The sequence below is a fragment of the Ambystoma mexicanum genome, chromosome 6p, assembly GCF_040938575.1.
Source record: "Ambystoma mexicanum isolate Mex_15411 chromosome 6p, UKY_AmexF1_1, whole genome shotgun sequence".
NCBI classification, from domain to species: domain Eukaryota; kingdom Metazoa; phylum Chordata; class Amphibia; order Caudata; family Ambystomatidae; genus Ambystoma; species Ambystoma mexicanum.
In genome coordinates this window covers 480766221-480780221 of record NC_090935.1, presented here as the reverse complement: position 1 = coordinate 480780221, position 14001 = coordinate 480766221, and the positions used below count along the sequence as shown (strand labels likewise).

Genomic DNA, 14001 nt, shown 5'->3' with positions numbered 1-14001 from the left:
TCCGGAACCGCCATTTCGCCAGAAACTTCGAAGGAATCCTTTCCAAGACTGCAACAACCAAATCCAGCTTTAGATAGAGTCACCTCACCAGAGAGAGTACCAACAACTGCCTGACCGAGTTTGTGAAAGGCACCGAAAAGCTTTCACCTCGAAGATCCAACGCTGGACTTGTCTCTGCACAAGTGCTGTCGTCAGATCCACCCAAGTATCTCCAAGTCGCCAAGACCGAAGAACAGGAAACAGGGTCCGCTGTCGCCTCTCCGCTAGAACCGGCCTACAGCAACGGCTACTTCCTACAAAAGGTACGGTTAACCCCTGATGCAACCTACCTGAGGCCCTGCTTGCGTTATCCTGTTGACTGCGGGATAAGCTTGCATCTTGCTACCCCTCACGTAACCATATAGTAACATTTGGTGGGGGTAGTGGTGAACAACCCTTTATACACTCTGCGCCAAGGCCGCCTGCCCTTGGACACTGGTCCTGGGGGCATCTACTCAGGGGGTCATCCTAACCCCCCTGCACACTTTTTTAAGCACCAACTTACTTGCCTGCAACTTTAGAGGATCCCTGCTAGACCCTAGTACTCAACACTTCGACCTCCTCCCACCTTTTCCTGGCCAACCTCCAGCAACTGGGGCCAAGGGCCAGTCTGAACTTTGAGTGGACTATAAGTTATTAAGAGTTTGCATATATATTTGTTTGGTTTACTATGCAATTCGCTACTGTAAAAGCTACTCTGAAGTGATTACCAAAGAAAATCTGTGATTTATCATTGAAAGTATTGCAAATGATCCTATATTGTATATATGTTGATTTATAGTACTAACCTGAATTTAGAATTGCAACAGTGTACTCAAGAGTGTATAATAAATGTATTTTTTTTAAAAGTGTGCAAGTGTTTTCATGAAACATGGTACGCTCCGAGGTCCTTGTACCAAACTAGAGCCCCCCCCTCCCTCTGACTAAGCCTGGCTGCTTGCCACTCTGCCAATCCATTAGGCATTAGGTAGTTCAAGCTGATACTAAGAAGTGCAACCCTGCTCACCCTGGGTGGGCTTTCCCTGCCCCCCCCAAAAAGTACCGACAGTGACTTTTGTAAAAAATAAATTAAAAAAAGAAAAACACGGATACCAGTGAAGTAATGCAGTACACTATCATATGGGGGAAGGCTGGTTCCAGCGACAGTAACTGCACAGGGGCAACAGCAGGCATCTTCGCAGTCGAACAAAGGAAGCCTTCCAGAACAAGACCAGTCAATGCAGCAACGCTGGAACTTGGCAGGAAGCCACTTGTCGAATGAGCTGAAGAACACAGAAGCGCTGGGCCAGAACGAGGAATGGCAACGCTTCTGGCATGGTAGCCTAAAACAGAGCTGTCAGTCCAGCGGTTGGTCCAAGGGCACTTCTGAAGGTTCCAGGATCATAGGAAGGCATTGAGACTAGTTGGTCCCACTAGTTGGTCCCACCAGTCCAAAGGGTCGAATCACCAGCAAGGGACTGAGATCAAGTAGTCCAGCAGGGCTTCACCAGGACAACAGCAGGAATGGTTGGCAGGGCTCATCAGGATTCGTCCTCTGGTCTTAGGTCGTCCGCACAGCTACACATGATTCTCGGCTCCTCATCTCATCTGCTGGAATGGCTGCAGGACTCACTAAATTCCAGTGAGTGATCAAACTCAACCCCTCCAATAGCAAGGCTATGCACCACACATGAACCCCAGCAGTGGTCCAATCATGGCCCACTGTGAGGCAGACTCATGAATGCACGCTAGACATAATGGCACCAGTTTGTGGATTGGGACCAGACAGTCCCAACCCACTTCCTGAGCCCATACACAATGGCATGCACTAGTCTCCGAAAACAGCATTCACGGGCAAATGCACGACCATAAAAAGGTAGTTCCTGACCAGAGAAGGCAGGAAAATTGCCAAATAACAAAATGGCCAAAGAACAAAAGAAATCTTGTGGCACAGCCATCTAAGGACACTAGTCACAACAGGGTAAACGCGAATGTGCCAACTACAAATATAGCAAACATTTTAAAATGTAACTGCTGCCACCAGCTTCTCTTTGTGCACATTCAAAAGTAACCAAAAATCCATTTGGTGTAATTCTAGGGCGATACAAAAGGTATCCATGTTTGCCTCTGACTTGAAAGGGGATGTGTGCAATATGAAAAAGTAAGCCAAACAGATAACATGTAAAAAGACAAAAGGGAAAACAGTTTTCCAGTCTGACGGACTAGTCAGTTTCCCAATAACAAATGAGCAAATCATTAAAAAGGGCAGTGAAGAGGCTTCACTTCTCCGTAAAAGGTCAGGGGGCGGGGGAAGGGGTTTAGGGGTCAAGTTGCATAAAAGAGAACCTTTTCTAACACCTACCTTTATTGGGTTTGGATAAATCCCATGTCTCCGTGCGCATAATAAGGTGGCCTCCAAAACGCTGCACCCAAATGGGTCGAATTAGAAACGTAATCAACACTTCACAAGATTGATTTGGACAGGATACTGTCAAATTCTCTCCTCCAATTATTGGTAATGTTGACTAGCTTGTGCACCAAAGCTCTCGCACTACTATACCGCTTCTCAATTAAAGAAATTGTGCATATCAGCCTTCCAGTACCAATCCTTAAAAACGAAGTATTACAATGAAGAATGTAAAACTAGACAACCATTGTCCAATTAATTTCTGATTTAGCAACTGTTCACTTTGCAAGCACCTACTGCTGAATATCTAACACTTTTACTCTGGATTAAATCAAATTCTAGATAAGTATGGCACAGGCGACACCTTGTGTGCATTGCAAATTCCTGATAGCAGTAAAATCTAAAACAATTACCCCCATCAGTGATCTGCCTAGAACACCTGCGCAGGATATAGTGCAGGGCCGAAGTGCCGTTTTGCTCTCCAATAGTAAAAAAGCACAATTGTCCGTTAAAATACTGGGCAGAAAACCGGTTTGCACCTGACATGTAACCGGCACCTTCACCTCTTCAGTAAACACCATCTGCTAGACAATATCCACAGAGATCAAATTCCAATTATAAGTAATTTTGCTTGCAATCTTGATAAACACATAGTTCATCCTTACTTTACGTCTTCTGAAGAGGCATCCAGTTTCTGTTTCTTTCCAAAAATGACATCCTCACTGTCCAGTTCAACATCCCTCTTGTTTTTGGCAGTGGTGCCAATGGGTGCTGGTTGAGGCCTGCCATCAGACCGTTTTCTGTTAAAAATAAGTTACAAACATTAGTGAGACTATGCAAGCAAAAACTACAAACATGCACAAAAATAGTCCATGCTTCAATTGTCGGTTCAAGTTTCTTCACTTCAAGGCAGTCAAAAATGTGTCCACGAGATTTCTTCCCTCGAAGGATTCTCATGAGCAGGAGATGGCAGCTCACTGTTCAATGTTTAAACTGTTATTCTAGCCAAAAGAAAAAATATTCTTCACAGTAATCACAATATACAAATGAAATGCAAGACCGCACAAAATCTTATGTTTTCGTATCATACATACATACACGTGTAGATTTGCAGTTAAGTAGGCAGTGCAACCCCTTTTTGCCACCCATCATGTTTATGTACTAACACATAGGAAACAGGGCAAAGGTGCACCCAGAGTCTCAAAATGATACTGGCCTCACATGTTGTATGCAATTTGTGCATTTACCAACTACTGGGCTTTAAACGTTAACCATCTTCAGCGGTATGCCGGCACCAAGTGGCACATGGTGTTTGAGCAGGGTGCAAAATGTGCACTCATCATTGGCTAATGATATCGCCTCTTGAGTAACAAAAAAGGCGATTGTATATGCATGTTTCAGGTGGCGAGTTACTTTTTGTGGCTGGCTAGTAACATGCACATTTTTGGCCACTGGTTGTGTAATAGCAAATAAAATAGTTAACAAAAACAACAGCTTTCATCTAAAAACATGTCAGAGGTACACAAGTGCATAAGGAAGTCTGGATTTTAGAGTCTAGACTAAGCGCAAGTAAAAATGACTAAGATATGGATTTATGGCTGTGGCTTTGGATGAGTTCTCAAAAAAGATTCTGCCATCATGCACCATCCCCATGTATACCAATCTAGTGATTCGAATAAAGGAATGCCACAAAGTACTAGCTCTGTGTGCTCTTGTACTACAGTTGCAGGTAGAAACTATAAACCTAAACTTAACAGGCACGCAAAATATGAATGTGTCTATTGAGATTATAAAGCAGTCTCGGGTACCTTCAAGAGAACGTGACCAAGATGTTAGCTGTTGGTTCGTTTCAGCAGAGCACCAGACGACATTTCTAACAGGGAGTATTACACTTCTAACAAATACGGGAGGCATTTTGAAAGCATTAAACAAGAGATTAACACTCAATGGGAGGTTGCTTTTCATAGAAGTAAACATTGTTAATCTCCCAGCATGCTTTTAATCCAAACCAAGCCATAAATTAGTTTAAAAGAAATTCATTAGCAGTTTGTTGATTACCAAACAAAATGTAGCAATTGTGTAGTGATATTTTGTCACCAGAATTGTACATAAGACATAAAATGAGCAACATACAGAATTTTTTAGTATCGCTGAAGTGAGACATTACTTGCGGAGTGTCAGTAAAATGTAAAAGTTAATTGCGTGAATGGACACGAAATAAATAGCAATGTAAACACTCTGAAAACAGTTTTCGGTGCAAAGCTCTGTGCAACTGGGCGCAGGTAATAACATCCAGGCCACTCGATCTGGCGCACGGCCGCGATTTATTATCAAATACATGGGTATCCACATTAGAAGAGAAACAGAGGACAAAAGTCCTGGCGGAACAGTCCATACACATGTTCCGTCCCAATTCAATTCCCCATAGTCGGGCACCATTATTTTAAAAGCCATGTCACAAGTTGTTTGAAGAGTCATTCCAGCATTCCTGAACTATTAAAATATACAGCACTAGCACAAATCCCAAACGCAGAAGGAAAGGCAAAAAAGAGGGAACTCAAGATAGCTAGAATCTAAGCCAATTATAAAGTCCATAGGTGTACGAGTCTTGGACACAAACTGGTTCAACGCCACAACAAACTAATCTACAAGGGGGAAAAAAAAAATTAACTTAATCTTGGAATCAAGTGCCCAAATAATCAGATATCTGAAGCATAAAGTGCTAGTGCATAATAAATATATAGGTTCAATCAAATCCATGGTTCCAGATCCCAGCTAACCTATGACACCCATGCAGGTGTGTAAATGTAGAGAAAAAAAAATCCAGGCAGCCTCCAATAGTAAAAGTAAAATATAAATCACAATACAATCCATATATTGGTGATACTAGCCTTCACAGCTTAGGACACGCTCATTCATTAGTCACAAACATGTACTCATCCTGCCAAAATAATTTCGCAATATTCAATGGCCACCAAAAAATATATATTTTCTAGCAAAATATAAGAATGCCTCAAATTAAGTAGATCATTACAGAGCTCTCGTGGGTGTAGGTCTACTCTAACTTTCATCTCGCAATACAATACTCCACAACTAGAGAATCAAAAGTTCTATATTGAGAGATACACCGGCAAGTATTTTAATAAAACTCTACACAAAAGTATATCTAATTGATAAATAAATAGTTCAAATTAAGACCACAAATCTAGATCAAGCCACAAAACAGCCACAGTGAAATGTGCTCCATCAAGCCACAAAACAGAGCGAGATAGACACCACACAATGGGAAGCAATGCATATATGCTGATAAATTATCTTTCCAATTAAGGATATATACACACACACACTTTTTGCCAGTGTTCTTCACCAGCGTATGAGCTGCACTCCCACAAGGCTCAAAGCACAATAATTAGCCATAGTCCAGGTTACCAAATGAACATTGAGTCTATTCATTTACGTTAGTTCAAATTTGAATGCCCGGGAGTGGAGGCATCTGGCAACATTTGTTCACATTACCCAATCCCTGGTGGCTCCACATTAAAATAAAATGCAATGTCACATGACAGGGGTGCTTAACAACTGGTAAGTTAGTCGAGAGTGCAAAATCACCATAGTATTTAGTTCTTCATTTGTAAGTGATCAGGTTAACCTTGCGTCAGCCATTTAAAGTAGGGGTGGTATGAAATGGGCATTCCTCTAGCCAAATACAGAAGCACAGTGACCTGCGAGATCAGAAAGAATACGATGCATCAAGAACAGCAGTAATGATTGAATTCTGCATCTCCCAATATTTTGCCCAAACAGTGGTATTTGTATTTTATATGGTTTTATATTAGCGCCTTAAACCAAAGCGCAGAACATAATTCCGAGCGCAGTACAATAAAAAATAAAATGGACATTCAAAAGCATATATTGGTGATTGCATTAACCAGTTGAGGAGATAGGATCACAGAGATACCCGAAAAGATAAATAAACAGTGATGGAACGAAGAAAGAGTGGGAGAGTATTCTAGTACAAAGCGGTTAAGGAAGAGAAAGTGAAAACGAGATTGAGCACGGGGCAGGGGGTGAGGAACTATGAGAAGATGAGAAGCAGAATGAAGTGGACGAGAGGGAGAATAGAATGCAATAAGAAGATCGGGAGGAGCAAGACCATGGAGAGAAACTAGACATTGAAAATTTAATTTTAAACTGAGATCGAAAGAGCCATCTTAGAACAGTCAAGGAAGATTAAATAGAATCACGAGGAGCAAGCAAAGAAACAGAAGCATTAATACAGATTTCAACGGAGCAAGACGAGATAGAGGAAGTCCAAAGAGTGCAGAACAGTAGAAAAGCCGCAAGAAGATTAGAGCAGACACCAATAGTTGAGTGGCTTTAAAAGTCATGAAAGGACAGGCTTTCTTTAGACAGGAACGGGGAGATAAGGAAATATGGTGACAGATTTGAATCAAGATAGAAACCCAGATTACGGGCCAGAATGAGGAAATGCTGTGAAGGGGACAGAGAAGGAGAAATAGAGGGAAGAAAATCACCTCTGTTTTTTGCAGCATTAAGTACTAAAAAGTGGTCTAACATCTAAGATGGAATAGCTAGGAGACACCTTGAGGGACACCAAAGGTAAGTGGACCCGTTTTAGAAGAAGCCCCCGCCAGGAGACAGAATGTCCTCTGGTATAGGTAGGACTTAAACCATGCTAAGGTAGAGCCAGAAAAGCGAAGAGAGGAAAGAGCAGACAGTAGTGTGTGTGATCAAGTTTCGAAAGAAGCAGAAAGATCCAAGAGAAAAGAGAAGACTGCTTAGCATGCCATGCAGAATGAAGAGTCTCCAAGGTGCCTGGTGTACCACGGCAAGTGCCTATACATTTTGTATGCATATGGAAAAGTTAGCAATTTGTACTCAGCAACACCTTACTAAGTATCGCACCAGCAGATTACGGTCTGCCTCTTAAGTGGCAAGTGCATAAGCCCGTATTCAGTGTGCAATGTGTAGTAAGCACAACAATCATTCTTGCAGCATGGAAAACAAATTTGTATCTAAAGTGCAAAGTGCAGTGACCAGAATTAAAGGTGAAAGCAGGGAATAGCACAAAACTGTAATCCAACCCCCTGGCTATGTGATTGGGGGCGGTCCCGCCTCACAACCCGAGGGTTGGATTATCCAGTTTCACATCGGCGTGCGTAATGCACGCCGATGTGAAACTGATAGTAATTTCACAGCGGCAGCCATTTTCAGCTGCCGCGGTGAAGAGATAAGGTAAGAGCCCTTCTACCTCTCCCTCGATCTCTGACTTTTATGAGCCGACGAGCTCGAGGGAGGTGTCGTTGGAAAGGGGGAAGACTCTCCCCTTTCCAACAACACCATTTTTGAGGCATTGCTTGTCGCGGATCGGGCGCAGGCCACTGAAACACAATGGATGCATTTGTGATGTGGGCGTAGTTGGTGCTGCATACAAGGTAAACTGCCCCCTCTACCCCAAAGCAAGAGGCTGTAGGTTTGGGCCCCCCTGCAGCACATGGGTACCCTTCTGGCCCCTAGGCAAAGACCCACATCCAAAAATGGAGAAATAAATAAAAAAAATCATGGGTAGCTGTGGGGGAGTTTCCCCCCCTCAACTAGACCACCATGGACATTTTATAATGGAAAGGGCGAGTGGTCCTCTCCCCCATGCCGAGTGTATCGTGTGGCACCTCATTTAGCCCTGCAAGGAATGTGCCAGATCCTGAAATGGCTGCTGAGTCGCAGTGGGTGCCTCCAGCAATGGCTCAGCCTGTTGTGCCCCCTTTCACTGATATTTCAGTGAGCACAGTGAATACAGATGGGTTTCAGCCTATTGACTTTAATCTTTTTGTTGATGATGGGTTAATTGCAGATGTGGTTCAGGAAACCAATTTGTACGCTGCACAGTTCTTGAGGTCACTGGGCCCCACTCTCAAACCCCATTTTAGAGCACATTCATGGGTTCCAACAACAAATGTTGAGATGAAAAATTGTTGGGGTCTCATTATGCTCATAGGAATCTCGCCGAAGCAGTCTACTCAATGTACCGGTCTACTGTAGCAGTATATTCAGCAACTTTTTTCCCCAGCAACAATGAGTAGAACTCGCTTTCAAGCACTGCAACGTATTGCATTTCAATGATAACTCTGCAGCATTACCCAGAACTGACCCACATTTTGATAGGCTCTTCCAAGCTTCAGCCATTTCTGAAGCACTTCACTCAGCGAACATATCCATTGATGAATCATTGGTGTCGTTCAAAGGTCGGCTAGTGTTCAAGCAATTCATTCCTAGCAAGAGAGCACGATATGGGATCAAGTGTATATGTTGAGTGAAAGTACCACTGACACCATCTGTATGGCGGCAGTGTCTTGCGTATCTCGTACCACCCTGCCTTCATTGTTTTACCTCAACTAATGTGTGGTGTAACTGAAATATCTTCTGTAGGAATTACTTGGATACGATTGGTGTGTGAGTGAGGTTAAGCTACGTAGAACATGCAGATGTCATTTCTGTGAATGCACTTTCCCAGGGTTTATAGTCATTCCATCAACAGTCAAAGCATCCAATGCCATACCATTTAAAAAATAAAAAAAAAAAAAAACATCTAATGCATTTTTTTAAATGGGGGTCCCTCCCAAAACCCTCTTTTTAACCTTTAAAACACCCTAAACCCTTTACCATCGAAAAATGCAGTTTTTTTTTTAAAAGATGCTTTTTTCTTAGATGGTTTGGCTGTCGATGCTTTGGTTGTTGATGCAATGACCGAATACCATTTCACAGCACTGCAGAAATGATTAGCATGTTAGAGGGTGTGTGTTTAGTGTGGGTAAAGTTGCACATATGAATGTTTCAACATACTTGCTATGGGCATACGGACGTTGGTGTGAAAGACAGCGCCTGTAGGCCAGGTAGCCAGTGAGCCAATGTGCACTTGCTAGCAGTGTACAGATAAGATTGCAGACACATGACATTTGAATGCAGACAGTTGATATGCAATTGCTGGAAAATTATGTGAAAGTTATTGCTTGGAGAGACTGTTGCATTGTGAGCAGATGTCCACATGCTATAAGACTATAGTTACACTTGCTCTGGCGCAAGTGATTTGTTAGATGTGCGACTGCTGAAATGGATGCCTGCAGACACGAAAGGTGTATGAATGGCCATTGATATGGTGGGTGCCTTGTCGTGGCATTACTGCTCACAACAAGGTCCCTCCTTGTGCTAAATTACACCTAGTCTGTCCCACTGCATTGTGACCTGTATGTATGAGAAGTGTGAGCAAAGGTGCATGTGAATGGGCTTACTGACAGCACTTACTCTTTACTGAGAGCACTTACAGTACAAATGATTTACCCATTCTCACTCCGGTACAACACCCACACATACAAGGTCTGCCTCTCATTGGGTCACCTGTGGGAACGCATGAAGGTAGCCCATGTGTTGTTGGCGGCGTGTTAAAGGGAAACGTCTCTGAAATTTGGTCAAAAGAAACTCAATTGTCAGACATTTCACTCTGGCCACCTGGCGAAACACGCTGCCAACAACACATGACCTACCTTCAGACGTTCCCACAGGTGTCCCGACGAACGGTACCTCACATGTGTGGGTGCACCTACCTGGGCGCAAAGGGAAAAGCCTAAAAAACGGGTAACCCCAAGCCTTTCCACACAGGAACTTTTCATGAATTTTGCTCATGCGGACAACCTACCGATTTGGGCCTAGGGTATCAAAGCCACCAAGGAAAACGGGGAACCCCATGCATTTCCAAAAAAACAGAACACCCCATGGGAATCCACAGAGGTCCGACTTGCGCAAAATCGGGCCAGAATGTATTACCCACAATCCCCGACAAAGTGATATTGGGTGGAGAAAACACACAATTTCAATTGGCTGGGGATTGTGGGTACCATTTTCGTCGGGACACATGTGGGAAGGTGCGACATTTGTTGCGTTTGCGTGGTTTTCATAACGTTTCGACCCATTTGCTGCTGCCCTTTGTCACACCACCCTTTAATTTCCCAAACGTGATCTACAGGTCACTGCTGTAGGCACTATACACTTTTGATGGGTGGTTAACTTGTGTAGGTTCCAAAAGGTCTGTCTGCCTGCCTGTGCTCTTTACTCAGTCTCGGTCTCAGTCCTGCAGTGATTATGGGAGCTGGTGTCCATGGAGGTCATTGGACATATAGCATAGTTTTTCCTCAGTGATTATACACGAGAGAACCCTTGCACAAAAAGGTATATCAGGAGAAATGAAGCGGTTTGCAAGAGCTTTGCGGGTCTGTCATAAATGGGTTTTTGACCTAAAGAATACCTGTGTGTGTGGTGGTGGGGGGAGGAGGGTTCTTCCAATTCCTCTACAAGGGGGAACAAACAATTGACAATAGGCCATTGAGGTTTTGGGCAAAAGAGTGTCTTCCTCGTGTGAATGGGAGGGTGGGGATGGGGAATACTGGATCTCATCCAATGAAGTCATGACATCTGCACGGTAGTGGTCTCCTCCCAAGTGATCCTCCCTCAGAGGTCCAACAGTCAGGAGCGGCTGCCGTCCCCATGCTACATCGGAGGTCACCGCCGGGGTATCCATGAGGACTAAATTGGATTCACCACAGTGCCTTCCAGCAAGCGTTGCCAATTGTGCATTATGTACGCATTTCGCAAACAGCTTATCCCCAAGATGATGAGCTTCTTCACACTATGAGAACCAGTGCATCAAGGTTTCTGTAATCATCGATTTCGAACATAATCTTCACCCCTATTTCATTAGGAAGATGTTTCCAAGGTCGCACAGTATGTTTCAAGAAGATTAAATCAAAAACCCAAAAAGGTAGTACCGTCCGGAACTTGAAGCAATGTATGATGGCCGTAAATAAAATGACAAAGCTTATGCGAGAAACCTGAAGCGCCAGTCCCCGGGGATCTGTCATCCAGGTCGCCATGACATGGCTATTGCTTTTGGATCCAGTTCCTGGGGGTGGACTAGTGCAGGAGGATCACCAGAGGTCCTCTGGGATTGGAAGTGTAACACCAGAGAGTGAGGCGCAGTATTCCCTTCAAAAGCATCCTATCCCCTTTTCCGACAAAAACTTTCTCACAGACAGTTCACTGTAAGCGACAACGGACCAACACCCATGCCGTATACCTGACATGTCCCAATACAAGGGTCAGGCGGAGTCAGGCAATTACTGATAATTACACACACCCGAATTCCATCACACTTTCCCACATGGATAAAAAGGCAGAGCACAAAAGCACACTGAGCAAGGCAATACAAACGAGGAAGCAGCAGTTCCAAGATGGCAGTTTAGACGACAAGGCCAGAAAGGGTTGCAAGGAGGGAATTACCCTTGGACTTCCCAGAGGAATAAAACTGCGACTTTCACAAGCCCTCAGGGATAAGAAACAGATGACTGGGAATTAAAGCTCAAGAAAGGTGCACTGTGTGTCAAAGGTATCCGGGGCACTCCTGCATCGATATCTTGAGGCGGGAAGGAGCAATTGCCGCTGTGGTACTGTCCTTGGCTCCAACAACCAAGCCGCTCCAGCCCAGTCAGCACAGCCGGTGCATCAGGGAGACTAATAGTATAAAACGGTCTGTGTTAGAACCAAGGTTCCAAGCAGCAACATTGTGCAGACGAGCGATGCCTCTGCAGGAAGTCCCACCCCTCCACCCCCCGTTACCGGTATGCTGGAAGCCAGACATAGTGCCATGCTAGTAACAGACTATTCCGCTGAGAGTCTTCGAGACTAGGTATCCATTGAGAAAACCATATTTGATGTATCCCCGATGACAATCTCTTGGAAAATATCCCTTAAGGAATAGGAAGATGAGAAAGAGAAGCGGTGACAAGAAGCAAGCGTGACACACTGAAAAGGGTAGCTAAAGAAGAGGATGCATAGCCCCTTAGAGAACCCGATGACGATAAAAGAATTGAGCACGTTTTCATATGCAGAATAAAGATTGCATGTGTGAACAACACTGCAGAGAATGCAAGCCATTAAATTTTACATATGCAGCAATGCAAGTAGACCAAGTAATCATAAGGCTGGCTATAGACCAGGTGGTGCTGCCATTACATAGAATATGGACATTCGAGGTCACAATTTTAGTAAGCTCAAACCCACGGAGAAAGGAGGATGAATGGCTGTGTGTGTGTCACAGCAAATAATTAGTTGAAGATCGAGGAAAGACCGATAAGGGATGTCTGGCCTGGTGTCAAAGGCTGAAACAGCCAAGAACTAGTTATCAGTCCTTGAAGAACAGTGAACGTGCTGAAGCATCCCTTGTTAAGTTGCAAGAAGGGAACACCATGGGCGCCAAGTTCCTTCATTCAAGACAATAAAATGCTATAATATGGACTGATTCAGTCTCCAGTCACGTGAGCTGTGGATGAAAATTTAAAGTGGGCATGCTGCACTGAACTTAAGATACTGTGTGCTCACACTCCCATATATTCCCTAGAGCAAGAAGATACTACAAGGCCAAGTTCAAAGACAATCGAAGGCGTGAGAAATTAAAAATATGGGCTAATTGGGTGGGGAAACACCATTAAGTCCACTCACTGACACCTGGTGTGCCAGCTTACATGCTGCTAGTGAGCGAAATATTCCAGAACGTTACAAACGTGCCTACCAATGATAGAAGGCTGTATAAGGAAGGGCCTTATAGTTTGAGAACCATTGGTATACTATGTATCTTATAACAGTTGAAGAAGACTTGCACTAGGGTTGGGCATAAGTTGACCACCAGACTATAGAGAATCAATCACAACCCAGTCCCTTATAGAAAGTATATTTAGATGTTACTCGAGCCTATCATAATCCACTGTAGATTTTTCTTAGTTTGCCACATGGTATGACATGTATGATGCATTTTCATTATACAAGAATTGTTTTTTATTAAATGCTTTGAGCGAACTTGTGCAACGTCTGTGTAACGCCCGGTTTTAAACAACAGTCAAGACTTTTTGCCAACTTCCTGAGTCAGTCTTATTATGGTTTAAGAGTTATTCTGCATCCCCTCCATTGTACGACATGTTATCCAATTAAAGAGGACCATAAGGGTTAAATTGTAGGAAGAAATCTGTAAAGAACAGAGTAAGGTATATGTGATGATCGAAGCAAATATAATTGAATATCTAAGGAGTTTTTGAAAGCCAAGATACCATATACAGTAGTCCAGCACCACGTGGGTGCTGATTTGAAGGACTCTTGTTAGGTATCCAACTGAGTGTAAAATTGTGAACTGCGATATCGAAGTGGTCCTGCAACGGGTCAAGCCAAACCCTGTGAACATTCGAAAGTCTTCAATAATATGAACTGTAATTGGTCCGAACTCAGCTGAAGAGTGAATTGCTCTACGTGAATGCTTAGAAAGGAACTTTACGTGCGTTTGATACATCAGGTCCTCTGAAGCCAGAGACTTTTGATAACCTAAGAGACTTGAGCATATAAGGCCCTGATGCTTGTAATGGAACTGGATCCTCGTGCCGAAGAAGCCTAAAAGTTGTGCTATGCTTGAGTAAACTTCCTTGCCCTGTGCTGAAAACATGGGGAAGATGTGGGCAAGGGAT

General features: G+C 43.6%; 1 protein-coding gene across 2 annotated transcripts in view; it reads right to left on the bottom strand.

Annotated features, from left to right (window-relative positions):
* MTREX (Mtr4 exosome RNA helicase) overlaps positions 1-14001 on the bottom strand; it is a 1095475-nt gene that overhangs the window by 1066577 nt on the left and 14897 nt on the right. For both annotated transcript variants that reach the window (XM_069627280.1, XM_069627281.1), the window contains exon 2: positions 3091-3225. In XM_069627280.1, the coding sequence (XP_069483381.1) occupies positions 3091-3225 (135 nt within the window). The remainder of the gene's footprint in view (positions 1-3090; positions 3226-14001) is intronic.